Source organism: Gamsiella multidivaricata, assembly GCF_025024155.1.
Source record: "Gamsiella multidivaricata strain RSA 2152 chromosome Unknown BC939scaffold_63, whole genome shotgun sequence".
Classification (NCBI taxonomy): Eukaryota; Fungi; Mortierellomycota; class Mortierellomycetes; order Mortierellales; family Mortierellaceae; genus Gamsiella; species Gamsiella multidivaricata.
Genome location: NW_026251771.1, coordinates 96,949 through 110,790, shown reverse-complemented (window position 1 = coordinate 110,790; position 13,842 = coordinate 96,949). Strand labels below are relative to the sequence as shown.

The window sequence follows — 13,842 nt, the reverse complement described above, 5'->3', positions numbered from 1 at the left end:
GAACGCGATGCTTTGCGACGCGCCGTGCTGTGCATGCAAGTAAACCCCTCGGCTTAAGGGTGTTCTTTCTCTTATCCACAGTTTTCAACGCTGCATGTGCCATGTAGTCTTCATTGCACCATCCTTCACCATGAACTGGCAGCCTAGCAAGTGTCTTGAAGATCCACAAGACTACCGGAAAAACTACATCTCGGAAGAGACTGGTCAGGGTAGATTCGCGCTCATTATTCTGAATCAACCCATTCTGGTCCGCCGCACTTTGTTCGAGAATGTCTGGAATAATGGTAAAGGATTTCGATCATATCTTTCTTTATTTTATTTTTGCACAGCGTCCAAATGGATCGCGTTTCTGAAGCATGGAGGATAAGGCTGACAGACAGGGATGCGTGATGTGCATATATAGCAACGTATAGGTTCTGCGCAGATGGTGGGGCCAACCGATTGTACGATATGTTCGAGACGGACGAGGAGCGCGTCAAGTAAGCGAAATCGATGATCTGCTCTCTTTATGCAGGAATCGCTGGCGCAACCATCGGGAAACAGGAGTATTGCTCACTCGCGATACCGTTTTTTCGACCACGAATAGATACTTGCCAGACTACATTCGTGGCGATCTGGACTCGTTACGTGATTCTGTCAAAGAGTATTATGAATCTCAGGTAAAAAGCTCTTCACCATCCGAGACGAGTACCTTCCTTCTATATATTCTTCCTAAAATATGGCTAACTTCCTTCCCCCCTCGTTTTTTCTTACGTTTAGGGCGTGCCTGTGGAACGTGTAGACGATGAGTACTCGACCGATTTCATGAAATGCGTAGACCTCGTCCGTGAGCGGGACCCTAAACCAGCCTCATCAGTACCAGTAGCTTCTCATTCCTCTTCTTTTTCAGTGTCAGGGACACAACAACAGCATCAGTACAGCAATAACTTGGAAATCGTCGCATTGGGAGGCACTGGAGGTCGGTTTGATCAGTGCATGTCTAGTATCCACCATCTCTATATCCTCAGTCGGGAGAGACATGCAACTTTGGTCTCGGATGAGAGTATCATCGTCGTCCTTAACGAAGTAAGTCATTGCTCTTTCTCTTAAATGGGAAGAAGACCATGCTGGCAGTACCTGGAACGTCAGGAGCGACAATGAATCGGTCGTATCTGGAGATTAACTGAACCCACATGCTACGTTCGTCTAATGCAGGGCAAGCATGAAATTACATGCAATCTCGAGATCGAAGGTCCTACTTGCGGTATCATTCCAGTGGGCGCTGGGCATGGCATCCTGACTACGACAGGACTCAAATGGGACGTCGGTACGTTTTCGAGTTACAGATCTAGTCGCCTTATTCCTTTACTCTCACGCTCAATTACGTAACTAAACGCTTGTTTTTATTTGTATAGAAAGCTGGGAGACCGCTTTTGGGACAAGGATCAGTACATCGAATGCCTTGGTCGGACCCAAGGTTACCATCGAGATCAACACGCCGATGGTCTGGACTACCGAGCTTAGATCGAAATAAAAACGAATATAGACTTAACCAGCATCCTTAAATCGCTATGGCTCAATGGCGGACGAAATTTTCCATCGATACATTTTATGTTTTACGCTGAGTCGCATGCTTTTTGGTTTTCTCTGTATTTTTCTTCGTTGCTCCAAAGCAAGATCTATGGTACATGGTACATGGATAACAAAAAACTCGTCTTCAAACTCGAGGAAATGGAATAAAGAAAATAGAGTGCCAAAAAAAAAAGCTGAGTATAGATATGATACAGACAATGTATTATGAAATAGTAATATGAAGCCATGAAAGAAGGTGATCTTCAGCTGTACTCCACGCCAAGGGCTTACTGCCGTTGCTGGGGATAAGGGAAGGGGGGCAAGTTGTTCTTGTAGCCTCCACGTCCTCCACGATTGGTCGAGGGGCGAGCAGAGTGTCCATACCAGCCCTGTCCTGGCGAGCCAGTATGTGGTGCAGCTTGGCCAGGGAGAATGCCCGGTGGCACAGCTCCTCCATATCCCCCAACGGGGGCAGGGTAGGCAGGTACTACAGGAGCCGCAGGCAGTCCATAGTTGTTCACAGGCGCAAATCCAGGAACGGCTGGTGGCTGCTGATGAGGGTACTGTGGAGCAGGGGCATACCCTGGTGCTCCGCCATTGCTGTATCCCCCACGGTTTCCACCATAGCCTCCGCGCGATCCACCGCCGCCGTTATATCCGCCAGACGAGCGGTTGCCATATCCTCCACCACCTTGGTGGCCGCCATATCCGCTACCATAGGACTGAGAAGGTCCCCCACGACTGTAGTTGTCGTATGAACCACCACCGCCGTAGCTACTATTGGACGCGTTGTCATAGCCACCCTGCCTTCCATAGCTTTGCTGATCGCCGCCATGTCCACCGCGGTTAGAGTAGCCGCCTCGTTGGCTAGGAGAGTTTCCTCGGTATCCAGAATCGCCGTATCCACCTCTGCCACTGCGACCTCCTCCGCCGCTATAGTTGATGTTTCCTGGTCGTGAGTCGTAGCCATGGTAAGGATCTGGCTTGGGAAATCGTGAGCCGTCGTTGTTGGGGCCAGCGTTGTAGCCTCCATACCCAGATCCACCGCTCTGAGGATAGGATCGGTCGTAGCTCTGACCAGGATAAGTTCGATCAGCAGCGCCGCGGTTATCTGGCGTGTATCCGCCTCGACCACCCCTAAAGCTTGAGCCACCTCTGCCATTGCGATCAAAACCACCTGAGTATCCATTGTTCTGTCCACGGTTATTGTAGTTGTTATAGCCGCCGCGGCCACCACGGCCACCACGACCACCGCGTCCGCCGCCTCGTTGTGATCCACCACCGTTCTTGATCCACTGAATATCGTCCGAAGAAAGCACACGCCTGGGCGGATTGACACCTTTAAGCATGGTCGCCTGGTGTAGGAAGCCCTCAGGGAGAGGAGGATTCGAAAAGATGGCGCTGATCGACGTATCAATGGGGATGTCCTCGAGCCCATAGTCCACCAAAGGTGATGGAAACGAGCTGCGAGGGATGCACTGAGGATCCCGAGACACGTTTCCCAGTAGACGTCCACTCTTCTTGTAGTCCATATAGTAAACCTCGCCTTCGCTTCGGGAACTGTACAGTTTGTCGCATAAGACGTCGTAGAGTTTGCTCTTCTCGCTAACAAAAAGCACCTCCTTGCCAAATTTGTTGCGCTCAACCTCGTCCTCGGTCAGCCTGGGATAAAGTGGTGCCATGGCATCAAGCAATCGTTTGGGGTCCAGAAATGGCAGAAGCACAACACCTTGCCAGGCGAACTTCTTTCCATTCAAATCTAGCTCAAAGTTCTCAGGGTAGAAGTCGATAATAGGAGAACCCTCCTCATACATCAACGGCTGGAAGACAGGCGGAATGTGCTGCTTACTTCCAGCGGGCAAGACTCCCATGAGTTGCTCGATAGGATGGAATGGCTGACCGAGCTCAAAGTTGATCTCGATATCGCCGATATCCACAAAATCCGAGGCAAAGGGTGAATAGTGGTAAGGGTAGTACCACTGCCAAGACGGACATCCTTGCATGTAGTACTTCATAACCCAGCAGCATCCCTCAATATAGCTCTTCACAATACTAAATCAGACACAGTAATAAACAATAGATCCGTTAGAACAATGGCTCGTTCTACCGCCATGAATCATCTTGGCAAGGTATTTTCGTTAACTCACGCTCGCCGGGCCTCAGTGTCAGAGAGTTCAATGCGGAACTTGTTACGGTAGTAACGTTCCTTGTACTCAGGCTCCCATAGCCTGACGTTGTCCTCGGGCTCCTCGTCGTCGTCGACAACCTTCTTCTTGATAACTGCAGCGGGAATAGGAGTGGGTGTGGCAGCTGCCTCGGTGTCGTCATCCTCGTCGAGCTCAGACTCCTCATCATTCTTTTCGTCGTCGATGACCTCACCAATAGTGCGCTTCAAGGGATTGACCTCATGCATTGTTGCATCCTCGGGTGCAGTTTCAGTCGGTGCATCCTCGGTCGATGCGTTCTCTACAGGAGTTTCCGTTGAGGTCTCTGTTGCGTCCTGGTTCTTCTCATCCTCGACCGTGCTCTCTATGGTATCCTGTTGTGCTAGTTCAGCCTTCAAGAGCGCGGCTGCTGCTTGGTTCGAAGCGGTCCTTATCCGGACCTTTTCCTCCATGATCTTCTTGTTCAAAGCCGCCACCTCCTTCTCTGCCTCTGCTTTATTGCTCAGACCCTTGACAGCGACGGCAGGCATGTTCCAGATAGCGTTCTGCGAAAGTGCTGCGCCTCCTTCCTTTGATGAATACATAGCTCTTGCCTGGTCCTCAATCTTTCTGCGCTTGTTGTTCTTCATCCTTCGCTCCTCTTTCTCGCGACGTTCTTGGAAGATTCCGTCCTCCTTCTTGCCGAGCTCAGTCATTAAGAGCTGAGCGCGCTTCAAGTCGACATCGCCGTTCCGCGTCATGTACCCGCCCATCAATGGAAGAACCTGCTTCCAAATCTCGATCAAGATATCAATGGCACCCTCTCGTGTTTCCAGTGACGGAAGATGAGGTAGGAAATCGTTTCCGACAAAGAAACACAAGAACACCCAGTCATCAATCGCCTTCTCAAGGTCCCATTCAAAAGACAAGTTCTCGACTTTGAGCTCGACCTCAAGATATTCACGAAGAATGCTGACATTGAGGTAGATGTAAGGCTTCACAGCCGCTGGAGGTGCTTTTTCATCAAAGTCGCCAGACTTGATCTTGGTCTTGCCTTGGCACTGCGCAGCCTGGTGACCGGTCTGGTTGCAAAGAAAGCATTTATTCTTTGAGCTGCCCTCCTGGAAGAATACATCCTCTCGAAGAACCTTAAAGTAGGGCTCGTGTGTGCCAAGTGCCAACATGATCAGATCAGCATCCTGTATAGAGTGTAATTTCAGACAAAATCATAATGGTTAGCAACTGTAAGACAGGGATATAAAGAAGCTGAAAATGACATTACGCCTCGTCGGATTCCGAACATACCAATCCATAGATGACATGGCTGGTGTTGGGGTTGTGATGTTCCGCCGCTCGTTGAGATCGGATAAAGTTCATCATCTTGTGCTCTCCCTCACCGGGTACACTGCCGTCCGAAAGGATGACTTTGAGATTCATCCAGCCTGGATCCTCATTCAGCTTTTTGGCGACCCAGAATCGTAGAATCTTGCCCAAGTTGACCATAAAGGGCGTTCCGGGCGTAATACAATTGGAGTCGAACTTTTGTTGAGCGTCATGGTCCGGGCGCTGGGCTTTCAATTCGGCTATAAAGTCGAAAGAAATTGGCGTTAATAAAGACCCTTCCAAATTGAGCGCATTGCACAACCATGATTGATCAAAGGCACCGTTCGACATACGTGTTAACTCTTCCCAGGCAGCCTCTTCGCTTGCAGCCTTTTCCTTTGCTTCCTGTGCGGTCCTGAAACGTCTCGAGCGCTGCTGGTTCATCTTGGCACGAGGAGCGACTCCATCTATCAAATAGGAGGTAGGAGCAATGTGCAGTTGGGTGATTAGGGCCTTGAATCTACGAGTTATGGAATAGAATCAGAATAATAGCAGGGAACTTACCAACAGCCATGTAGAGCATCTTGCGGGGTCTGACCATGTTCACAATGCGCTCAATGTAGGCGAAAATGGCTATGAACATCTCTTCCTCGTTGGTTGGTGGCGGCTAATCGATGCAAACACGATTTGTCAGTATCCGACTTTGAATGTCCACATCGTTTTTCAAAAAAGGAAACAAATAAACATATCAATTCAGCCGTAATGGCTATTGATCTGCATGGTAACGGCACATACCTTTCCCTCTGGTTTACAGCATGGATGAATAATGTTGTTCATGTCCAGATATAAATAGTCGTTTTCTTCGTTATTTGGATTAGGTTGTGTGATATCGATGGGTACGATGACACCATCAATCTCCCTTGGCTGCTCTTCGACAACATTGGTTGTAATCTTTGGGTACTTGTTAGCAAGCCTATGCACAGGATAAGGGGACAGGAAGCAAGTCGTTAGAATGCATGTTAGAATAGTTGGGCCAAGTGGCAAAGCAGATACGGCGCTCTGAGGTTGATCCTCCTTGGCTGGCTGTGGATGCTTTACCATCTGAAAAGAGCTGGAACTCCCATTGCGTGTGTATCAAAGACGAGGGGTCCGTTGAAATGAAGGAAGTGAGTGTGGAAAGTGGATAAAGAGAATACAGTGGCCGGATCGTTGTCGGCAGCTGCGAGTTGGGTTAAAGAGTTTGATGCAACAAAGACATATTTATCAGTCGCTATAGACTGGTGACTGCTCTTTTACCCTACAAAATGACGTAGGCGCACTCCGCTCATGCGCGCTGTACGTGCTTGTGGTTTCTGCTTTCGTCTTCCCCTTTTGCTGGTCCTCCTCCATTGCCCCCCTCCTTCACCTTCTCATACTTCTCTTGTCCCTACAGCTTCCTTTAACAGACACCCAGACATTATGGAGGCTATCAACTCTGAAGACATTGTCCAGTTTTGTGCCATCACTTCTGCGGACCCTGACGTTGCTGCCAACTACCTGACGGTAAGTATGGCATGCCATACGTGAGGATTCCATAGCAAAAAACAACCGCTGCTGATATATCCATGACGGTAGCGTGAGTTTACAATCAATTGACATCTAATATTTGTGTTTGTGTGTGCCAGGTATGCGAAGGGTCCCTTGAGCGTGCAGTCACATTGTACATGGAGAGCGGCGGTGTCGATTTGTCAGGAACTTCCTCAGAACCCAACAGCAATAGCAACAATAACAAGAGCACGCGTCGATCACGGTCATCTTCAAACGATGGATCTACAGGTGAATTTGGAGGCAGTTTTGATCAGGATGAAGAGCTTGCACGCTCGCTCCAAGAAGAAGACAACAAGGTAGCCAACGCTATTCGTGCCCCAATCGCGCCAAGACACGAGATGCTGCTAGGCGATGACTATGGCGGACACTCCAGTTCCATGTTCGGCGGTCCCTCTCGTATGTGTATTTTGTTACCGCAGGACCTGTCTCGTGATGGCTTTCAGGGCCTTTCGTAATATGACAAAGCTGAAAGGCACTGATGATACCACGGCTTTGAACCCTGTGTGATTATACTCTTTAGGAACGCGTGCTGCGCCTTCTGTGTTTTTGCCTCCGGATTCTTCAGCGCTTGCCAGAGATGCGTTTCGTGATTTCGCTGCGGAGGCTGCCACCATGGGAGGTGAAACCAGCCCTAAGACCTCGAGGTTGGCGGATCTTTTCAAGGCTCCTCTGGACATGATGGCTAGAGGGGACTTTGATCAGGTATGGCAGTGTTTAGACTCATCTTTCTCGCAGATCATCATATGCGGATTTCAGTTCAATTTTTTAACGTCTACCCGATACATTACCATCGTAGAGCCGAAATGTTGCCAAGAACGAAATGAAGTGGCTCATGGTCAACATCCAGGAAGCAGGCGTTTTTGCCTGCCAAGTCTTGAATCGCGATCTCTGGAGCGACCCCAGCGTGAAGGAGATTGTGAAAGAGAATTTTATCTTTTTGCAGGTACACCTTGGCGCTCCTTGTCCTTGACATTTGACCTGTGTCGACTTCTAAGGAGGGTCAATGTGCCAACGTTTATTTCTTTGAAATGATGTAGTTTTACTCTGACAGCGTCGAGGGCAAGAAATATGCAGCATACTACCCACTGAAGACCTTTCCCCATATCGCCATCATCGACCCAAGGACAGGTAAGGTTCAGGAATCATGCTAGCATGGACATGCATGCATGGCGATAGCATCCTGAAAAAAACTTTCCCTACTTCGCGCCGTTTCTTATCAATGCATCTTTTCCGCAGCCGAGAGGATGCACGTCTGGAGCAAAGCAATTGACCCAGTGGACTTTCTTTCCGATGGTATGTTGCATTATGCACTGTGCATTGTGCCATAGTTTTTTCCGCACCGATTTTTTTGTACTAACGTGATTCAAATTGGTCAATTCTAGTCTCTGAGTTCCTGGAGATGCACTCGCTCACAGATTCGACCTCGAAACCATCGCAACCGAAAAAGAAGAAGATTGTGAAGGATGTTTCTGATATGACAGAGGAAGAGCAACTTCATGCAGCCGTGCTGGCATCGATGGGTGGCGATTCGTCGAGTGCAATTGATATTCTAGAAGATGATCAGAACACACCTTCCACATCAGTCCCCGAAGGTAGCAAGCTGTTCAAGCATCTGGAACACATTTTTGTTCATCAATGTGATGGGATCACGCACTGACAAATTGTTATCGCTGCGCTCATAGAAGCGACCCCAGCAGCAGAAGAGGTTTCGGTTTTTGATAGCATACAGCCTTTGCGTCACGAAGAGCCCACGGACCCTGCCACGTCGACTAGAATTCAGTTCCGACTTAGCGATGGCTCCCGCTTAATGCATAGGTTTTCCAAAGAGGCGCCTGTTCGAGCCTTGTTTGAGTTTATCAAGGCAGAGGTCGAAGATGCCCAATCTCAACCGTTCGAGGTAAGCATCTGCTTTCTAGAGTCAGCCAAGGATGAGCTTATCATGGCGCGCGCATCACTAATCCTGGTTATCTTTGACGGCCTTGTTGCAGCTCGTGTTCATTAGCAGGCCGCTTTTGGACGATGTTGACAAGACCCTAGCAGAACTTGGCATTGCGAATGCGCAAATTATGGTTCAGATGTGAAGGAGCGGTTGAACTCGAAGCAAGTATCAAGTCGCCAAGAATACGACCCTCACCCTGGAACATTGTTCGTATCATCAAACATAGACAATCAATGATCCTCGTCCTGGAACCATCCTCCTGGGAAGAAATGATGAGTACAATACAACATAGCACAACAAAAACAATACAAAATGAGATCTGCGGATGCTGGTTTATTTGAACGAAAGGAGTTATGATACAAGATTGAGGAGCAATAGCACAGAGGTTATAAGTTCACTTGGCGGTCCTGAAGAGTCTTTGGAAGAAACTTGGACCCTTCTTTCCGATAGCCTCAAAGTTCTTCTTGGCAGTTTCCTTCTCCAACATGTCGACGAGCTTTGAGTAGTAATTGGGATTGCTTGCAGGGGTTAACAGCTTTGGTGAAAGAGGGTACTAGATTGCCACCAAAATGGGCATGTGAGTTGAAAAGATCCATGTTTCCGTTGGTAAAAAAAGTCCTGTATGGCACTGACCTTTTGTTTGAACTCGTTCCGGGTGATCTTTTGCAGAGCTTCAAGCTGGACACGAGCGTCTGCGATTCTAGAAGCGAGGGTATCGTTGTTGGCTCCGGTGATGGGAGATCGAAAGGACTCGGTGACCTGGCTTCGCAGAGCTGTCTTCATGTTGCGGGTGGGGCGGATGGGATCAGCAGGCCATTGGTTGATCACTCTGAGATAAGACCTGTAGAGATTGACCACGGTTCTAGCGGAGGGTGCTGCTGCTGCTGTGGAGGACATTTTGCTGTGTGGACCGGAACTTTGATGAGCTGTTGGGAAGGGCGAAGTTGGGGGGTAGGTTATACGGGGGACGCACTCAAGGAATAAGGAATATGAACTTGTTTACCCTGGAGCTTCCGCGTGACGGCCCTCTGAGTGCAATGCAAACTTTCGCTCGGACGCGTCCCCGAGCTCCGTCGGGAATATAGGGTACCGGCACGCATTCAAGGATCTCAGGGACTGATGCGCATAGCCCTTGATAAAATCTCCCTGCCGTTGATAATCTGCAAGGCAGACACAGTGCTCTATGTTCGAGAATTTCACGAAACGCGTGTATTTTACGCGTCTTATCGCCGTACCACTGTGGGCGACTCGGAATGCTGAATGTTGGAGTGCATACACGGAGAAGAGGCAGATGGTCAGCGCAGAGACTAAATAAAATGGGCACAACGGACTTTAATGCGCCCATTTGCAATTGCAGTTTGACCACAGCTTTAATTCAGTCAAAGTTTGCACCCAAGTAAGCGACAATCTCCCTGGCCAAGTCAGGCGCATCGAATGTTAGTCCGCCTGTGCTGCGTGCTACGAGTACGCAGAGGAGCATGCAGACGCAGAAGGACACGACAATTGTGAGTGAGGAAACGAGTGTGCATGTGTGTGTGAATGTGTGTCTGTATATCCCATGGCCCAGGAGTTGGGGATCAGAAGGTACCTCCATGCACATATCTTTCCCTCTTTTCTCCTCCACTTTCTCCTCCTCCTCTTCCTCCTCCCCATCTCCACCTTGCCCTTCTCCTCCTCCCCCTTCTCCTCCTCCTCCTTCTCCTTCTCATTCCTCGGCCCCTCGCCGCCACCAACTTTTTTTTTGTTTGAACTTGTCCTTATACCCCTCTGGCATCTCTCGGTCTTCAACTTCCCCTCCTCATCCACATAGACTCGTTAACTCCGCGACTCCACACTCCTCTCCACACCATGGTATACACATCTCCATTCTCTCTTGTGACATCGCAACATCTTCATCGCGCAATCAACTTGTGTATTCTCTTCTCTTCACTACTGACCAACCACTAATCTCCGACTTTTTTTCTTCTTTGTTGGACACTGAAACCCCTTTGATGACATCGTTCCCGCTGCCGTCCTCTCTGATAACGCTCGCTCTCATCTCCCTCGGTTATATATCCACACGGTCTCGTGGACGTATCACCCTTTCTGCAGAGCGTCTCCAGTCAATTGGATCCCGAGGAATACTATGTCAAGCTCGAGCGAATTGGTAACATACAGACGCCCAACGTGGCGCCCGAACAAAGGCAAACGTGGCCGTCGTCATGGCGTCTTTGAGAATCGTATACAAAAATGCTGACTTTGTTCGTATAAACTCCCCATTTGCAGGCAAGGGATCGTTTGGCGAAGTCTTCAAAGGGTAAATAAAGTGAAAATGTTAAGTTAGAAAATGACAGTTATTACAATCTCATTTGGAACGAGCAGATGAGCACTGCAGCAATTTCTCATAATTGCTTGCTGCTGTCGCTCCCCCCTCCAGTCTTCTCCCTGTTCCTGCTGCAGCATTACCGTTTTTTTATATTGGCGTCGGAGAAAGATCACGGCATTTCATTATTCGTTTTTCCCTAGGCTCAATAGGCTGTCGGGAGACACGAGAGTAGATTTCTTCCGCCCTGTCGTGCAACAATTTAACATTGGAATCATCGCTATCGAGCTTTATTTCTCCATATCATCTTTTGTCTCCCCCCGAATTCAGTTTTTCTCATCGAAACAAAAGAGACGAGTGGCTCCACTAGCTTGCAACCCAAGGAGCGCGCTTGGTTTTTTTTTTGTAGCTCTGTTTTAAGACGTGTCCGCTTATATGCTGTCAATTGTCTCTTAATAGGTATGATCGAAGGACAAAGAAGCCAGTTGCGATCAAAATTATCGATCTCGAGAATGCAGAGGATGAAATCGACGATATTCAGCAGGAGATCAACATCCTGTCGCAATTGGATTCTCCCTATGTAACGAGGTACACGACAAGGCACAGCAATAGCGCATCATGTATTTGCGCCATTGAGCAAGATCACTCACACTTGCTGTTCAATTTTTTTTTTTTTTTTTTTTTTTGTGTGTGGTCATGGGTTAGATACTTTGCATCGTTCTTGAAGGGGGCGCACCTCTGGATCATCATGGAGTATTGTTCCGGCGGCTCCTGCTCAGACTTAGTATGATAACAAGAGAGAAGGCACTAGCGCCTTTTTTTTTTTTTTTTTTTTTTTTTTGGCCATGGATATGCACGACATCGTGGCACAGCTTCTCAGAGCAATGTATCCCGAGCCTTGCCTAACGACCCTATTTTTTTTTTCTTTCTCTGGACATTTTTAGATGAAAGCTGCAACATTCAAGGAAGACTATATTGCCATTATTGCGCGGGAGCTACTGAAAGGCTTGGAGTATCTTCATGACGAGGGCAAGCTCCATCGAGGTAATGATGCTGGATTAATTTGGAAGCGCTTTCCTGCATGCTCCTGGCGTTATTTAGCACCAGAACGAAGGGAGGTCACGATGGTTTCTTTTACATGATCTAACGACTGCATGGGTTAAATCTCTTTTTTGCCCCTTCCGCTACCTTGCGCTATGTTCTCCTGCGTGCTTGTGACCTATTCATCCTTGTGCGATACTGTGGAAAAAAAAAGACATTAAAGGTATGCCATGCATGCATGTACACAGAAAGTACAACATGGATTGGGCTGTGACCATGGATACTCGCAGCGCAGACGTGATAACCGATGCTCTTTTGTCCCGTGTGTCTGCTTTGTAGCCGCGAATGTTTTGTTGACAACAGATGGAGACGTCAAGCTGGCGGATTTTGGTGTATCAGGACAGGTACGAATGGTTTCTTCACGTTGGTTGTCAAGGGGTTTGTACGCGGACTGTATGTGCGGAGCAAGACGCTAATGTATACTTCTATATCCCGGTGCATTGATAGCTTACAGCAACCATGACAAAGAAGAACACATTTGTTGGCACGCCAGTAAGTGGCATTCGAAGATGTATGTACAGCATAAGTATACCGAGATTCTCGATATTTAAAGCCGCTTTTTATCCCCAATAGTTCTGGATGGCACCAGAGGTGATCAAGCAATCAGGATACGATAACAAGGCGGATATATGGTCATTAGGCATCACAGCCATCGAGCTTGCCAAAGGTGAACCGCCATACTCGGACATGCATCCGATGAAGGTTCTCTTTTTAATTCCCAAGAATACACCACCAGTGCTAGAGGGCAACTACTCCAGAGCGTTTAAGGAATTTGTTGCTGCATGTCTCCAAAGAGATCCTGCAATGGTATGTGTAACCCTCTCTTGCTGTCAAGTTCATGCAGACATTGGATTTGATTCCTGAAGCATCTTGTTGATTCCCTTTGTTTGTACTTTTTTATTTTCTAGCGTCCTTCAGCAAAGGATCTACAGAAGCACAGATTTATTCGGATGGCGAAGAAATCATCCTACTTGACAGAATTAATTGAGATTCATGAGAGATGGCTAACAGAAGGGGGCGGGCGTGAGAGCGAATCCTCAGACGATGAGGCGATAAAGTAAGCAGCGAATGTTGGAATGTCAAATAGTTTTTTTTTCTGTTGTTGGGTTCTATTTTCAAGTGGCGGGCGAGAAATATCAACTCATAAGGCAATTGATTTATTTAGCAATCATTATGAAGATGCCGAGGATGGTGGATGGGATTTTGGAACAGTGCGTGAACCCGGTAACCCTGGACGCCCCCCTAACATGTTCTCGCGTGAGGAAGTAAGTTATGACAGCAGTTGTTTCGCATTCCATATTTTTTTTTTAAAAAAAAAAAAAAAAAAAAAAAAAAAAAAAGAGGCTAATAGAACTATTGTCCTTTTTTTCTGTGCTCAGAACGTGAGACAGGGTGACTCAGGATACGACACTGTCAGGTCTCAGTATTACAGGAACATGGAGCATATTGAGAATCTATCTATTCAAGACCATCGTCGAAATGAACGGTCCGAACGTCCTGTATCCACAGACATGACGCGCGACAGGGTCTACCAAACCTTTGTCCGCCCCGTTTTGATGAATGTGAGTTCTTGCCCTCCTCCGCAAGCCAGGGGGATATGCATTTTCAGGTTATTTTCCTGTGATGTAAAGAAATATGAAACACGCCGGCTCACTAAAATTGATTTCTTGCGCTTTTGCATGCATATTTAGTTGCATGGATTATGTCTTCGAGAGAGCGAACGTGATGCGGTGGACGGTTTGAGGTTGGCGTTTGAGAATGCAGAGCGCGAGATACCCGGAATTACAAGGTTGTTCGTCAAAGGAGTAAGCGGGCAGCTGGAAGGATAAAAGACAGAAAATCCACAGAGGATCGAAAAACAAATAAAAGAAGGAAAAAATAGTAATCTGCTGACG

The 13,842-nt window shown here is 47.9% G+C and overlaps 5 protein-coding genes across 5 annotated transcripts; 3 read left to right on the top strand and 2 right to left on the bottom strand.

Annotated features, from left to right (window-relative positions):
- The first annotated feature begins 80 nt into the window (after positions 1-80).
- BC939DRAFT_460650 (thiamine pyrophosphokinase) lies at positions 81-1,530 on the top strand. The gene is made up of 6 exons (XM_051556908.1): positions 81-284; positions 404-479; positions 587-659; positions 760-1,065; positions 1,195-1,306; positions 1,395-1,530. The coding sequence occupies exons 1-6, from the start codon at positions 95-97 to the stop codon at positions 1,511-1,513; spliced, it is 876 nt and encodes a 291-aa protein (XP_051409147.1). The 5' UTR covers positions 81-94; the 3' UTR covers positions 1,514-1,530.
- A 159-nt stretch (positions 1,531-1,689) lies between these two features.
- Positions 1,690-6,381, bottom strand: BC939DRAFT_427003 (XRN 5'-3' exonuclease N-terminus-domain-containing protein). Its single transcript, XM_051553182.1, has 7 exons — positions 6,117-6,381; positions 5,814-5,991; positions 5,583-5,685; positions 5,372-5,485; positions 5,001-5,278; positions 3,699-4,894; positions 1,690-3,603 (listed from the first exon to the last, which is right to left on the bottom strand). Exons 1-7 carry the CDS (start codon positions 6,140-6,142, stop codon positions 1,839-1,841), a joined length of 3,660 nt encoding a protein of 1,219 aa, XP_051409146.1. The 5' UTR covers positions 6,143-6,381; the 3' UTR covers positions 1,690-1,838.
- On the top strand, positions 6,373-8,861 carry BC939DRAFT_460646 (uncharacterized protein). Its single transcript, XM_051556907.1, has 9 exons — positions 6,373-6,560; positions 6,683-7,001; positions 7,126-7,307; positions 7,402-7,548; positions 7,643-7,733; positions 7,842-7,898; positions 7,988-8,197; positions 8,288-8,502; positions 8,594-8,861. The coding sequence occupies exons 1-9, from the start codon at positions 6,477-6,479 to the stop codon at positions 8,684-8,686; spliced, it is 1,398 nt and encodes a 465-aa protein (XP_051409145.1). The 5' UTR covers positions 6,373-6,476; the 3' UTR covers positions 8,687-8,861.
- A 50-nt stretch (positions 8,862-8,911) lies between these two features.
- Positions 8,912-9,614, bottom strand: BC939DRAFT_268298 (uncharacterized protein). The gene is made up of 2 exons (XM_051551116.1): positions 9,178-9,614; positions 8,912-9,097 (listed from the first exon to the last, which is right to left on the bottom strand). Exons 1-2 carry the CDS (start codon positions 9,439-9,441, stop codon positions 8,939-8,941), a joined length of 423 nt encoding a protein of 140 aa, XP_051409144.1. The 5' UTR covers positions 9,442-9,614; the 3' UTR covers positions 8,912-8,938.
- A 553-nt stretch (positions 9,615-10,167) lies between these two features.
- BC939DRAFT_460640 (Pkinase-domain-containing protein) lies at positions 10,168-13,821 on the top strand. Its single transcript, XM_051556906.1, has 14 exons — positions 10,168-10,395; positions 10,636-10,690; positions 10,810-10,840; positions 11,306-11,434; positions 11,552-11,630; positions 11,791-11,890; positions 12,102-12,110; positions 12,227-12,291; positions 12,395-12,439; positions 12,521-12,754; positions 12,856-13,004; positions 13,113-13,212; positions 13,327-13,509; positions 13,639-13,821. The coding sequence occupies exons 1-14, from the start codon at positions 10,393-10,395 to the stop codon at positions 13,774-13,776; spliced, it is 1,320 nt and encodes a 439-aa protein (XP_051409143.1). The 5' UTR covers positions 10,168-10,392; the 3' UTR covers positions 13,777-13,821.
- Positions 13,822-13,842: the final 21 nt, after the last annotated feature.

Coding starts and splice junctions, on each gene's coding strand:
- BC939DRAFT_460650 (XM_051556908.1), top strand. CDS start 95: ATGTGCCATGTAGTCTTCATTGCACCATCCTTCACCATGAACTGGCAG. Junction 660..759: donor AAGAGTATTATGAATCTCAG/GTAAAAAGCTCT, acceptor TCTTACGTTTAG/GGCGTGCCTGTGGAACGTGT. Junction 1,307..1,394: donor AGGACTCAAATGGGACGTCG/GTACGTTTTCGA, acceptor TTATTTGTATAG/AAAGCTGGGAGACCGCTTTT.
- BC939DRAFT_427003 (XM_051553182.1), bottom strand. CDS start 6,142: ATGGGAGTTCCAGCTCTTTTCAGATG. Junction 5,992..6,116: donor GTTCCAGCTCTTTTCAGATG/GTAAAGCATCCA, acceptor TCCTGTGCATAG/GCTTGCTAACAAGTACCCAA. Junction 5,279..5,371: donor TGCCTGGGAAGAGTTAACAC/GTATGTCGAACG, acceptor TCGACTTTATAG/CCGAATTGAAAGCCCAGCGC.
- BC939DRAFT_460646 (XM_051556907.1), top strand. CDS start 6,477: ATGGAGGCTATCAACTCTGAAGACATTGTCCAGTTTTGTGCCATCACT. Junction 7,002..7,125: donor CATGTTCGGCGGTCCCTCTC/GTATGTGTATTT, acceptor TATACTCTTTAG/GAACGCGTGCTGCGCCTTCT. Junction 7,549..7,642: donor AGAATTTTATCTTTTTGCAG/GTACACCTTGGC, acceptor GAAATGATGTAG/TTTTACTCTGACAGCGTCGA.
- BC939DRAFT_268298 (XM_051551116.1), bottom strand. CDS start 9,441: ATGTCCTCCACAGCAGCAGCAGCACCCTCCGCTAGAACCGTGGTCAAT. Junction 9,098..9,177: donor GGAACGAGTTCAAACAAAAG/GTCAGTGCCATA, acceptor GTGGCAATCTAG/TACCCTCTTTCACCAAAGCT.
- BC939DRAFT_460640 (XM_051556906.1), top strand. Junction 13,005..13,112: donor TCAGACGATGAGGCGATAAA/GTAAGCAGCGAA, acceptor TGATTTATTTAG/CAATCATTATGAAGATGCCG. Junction 13,213..13,326: donor ACATGTTCTCGCGTGAGGAA/GTAAGTTATGAC, acceptor TTCTGTGCTCAG/AACGTGAGACAGGGTGACTC.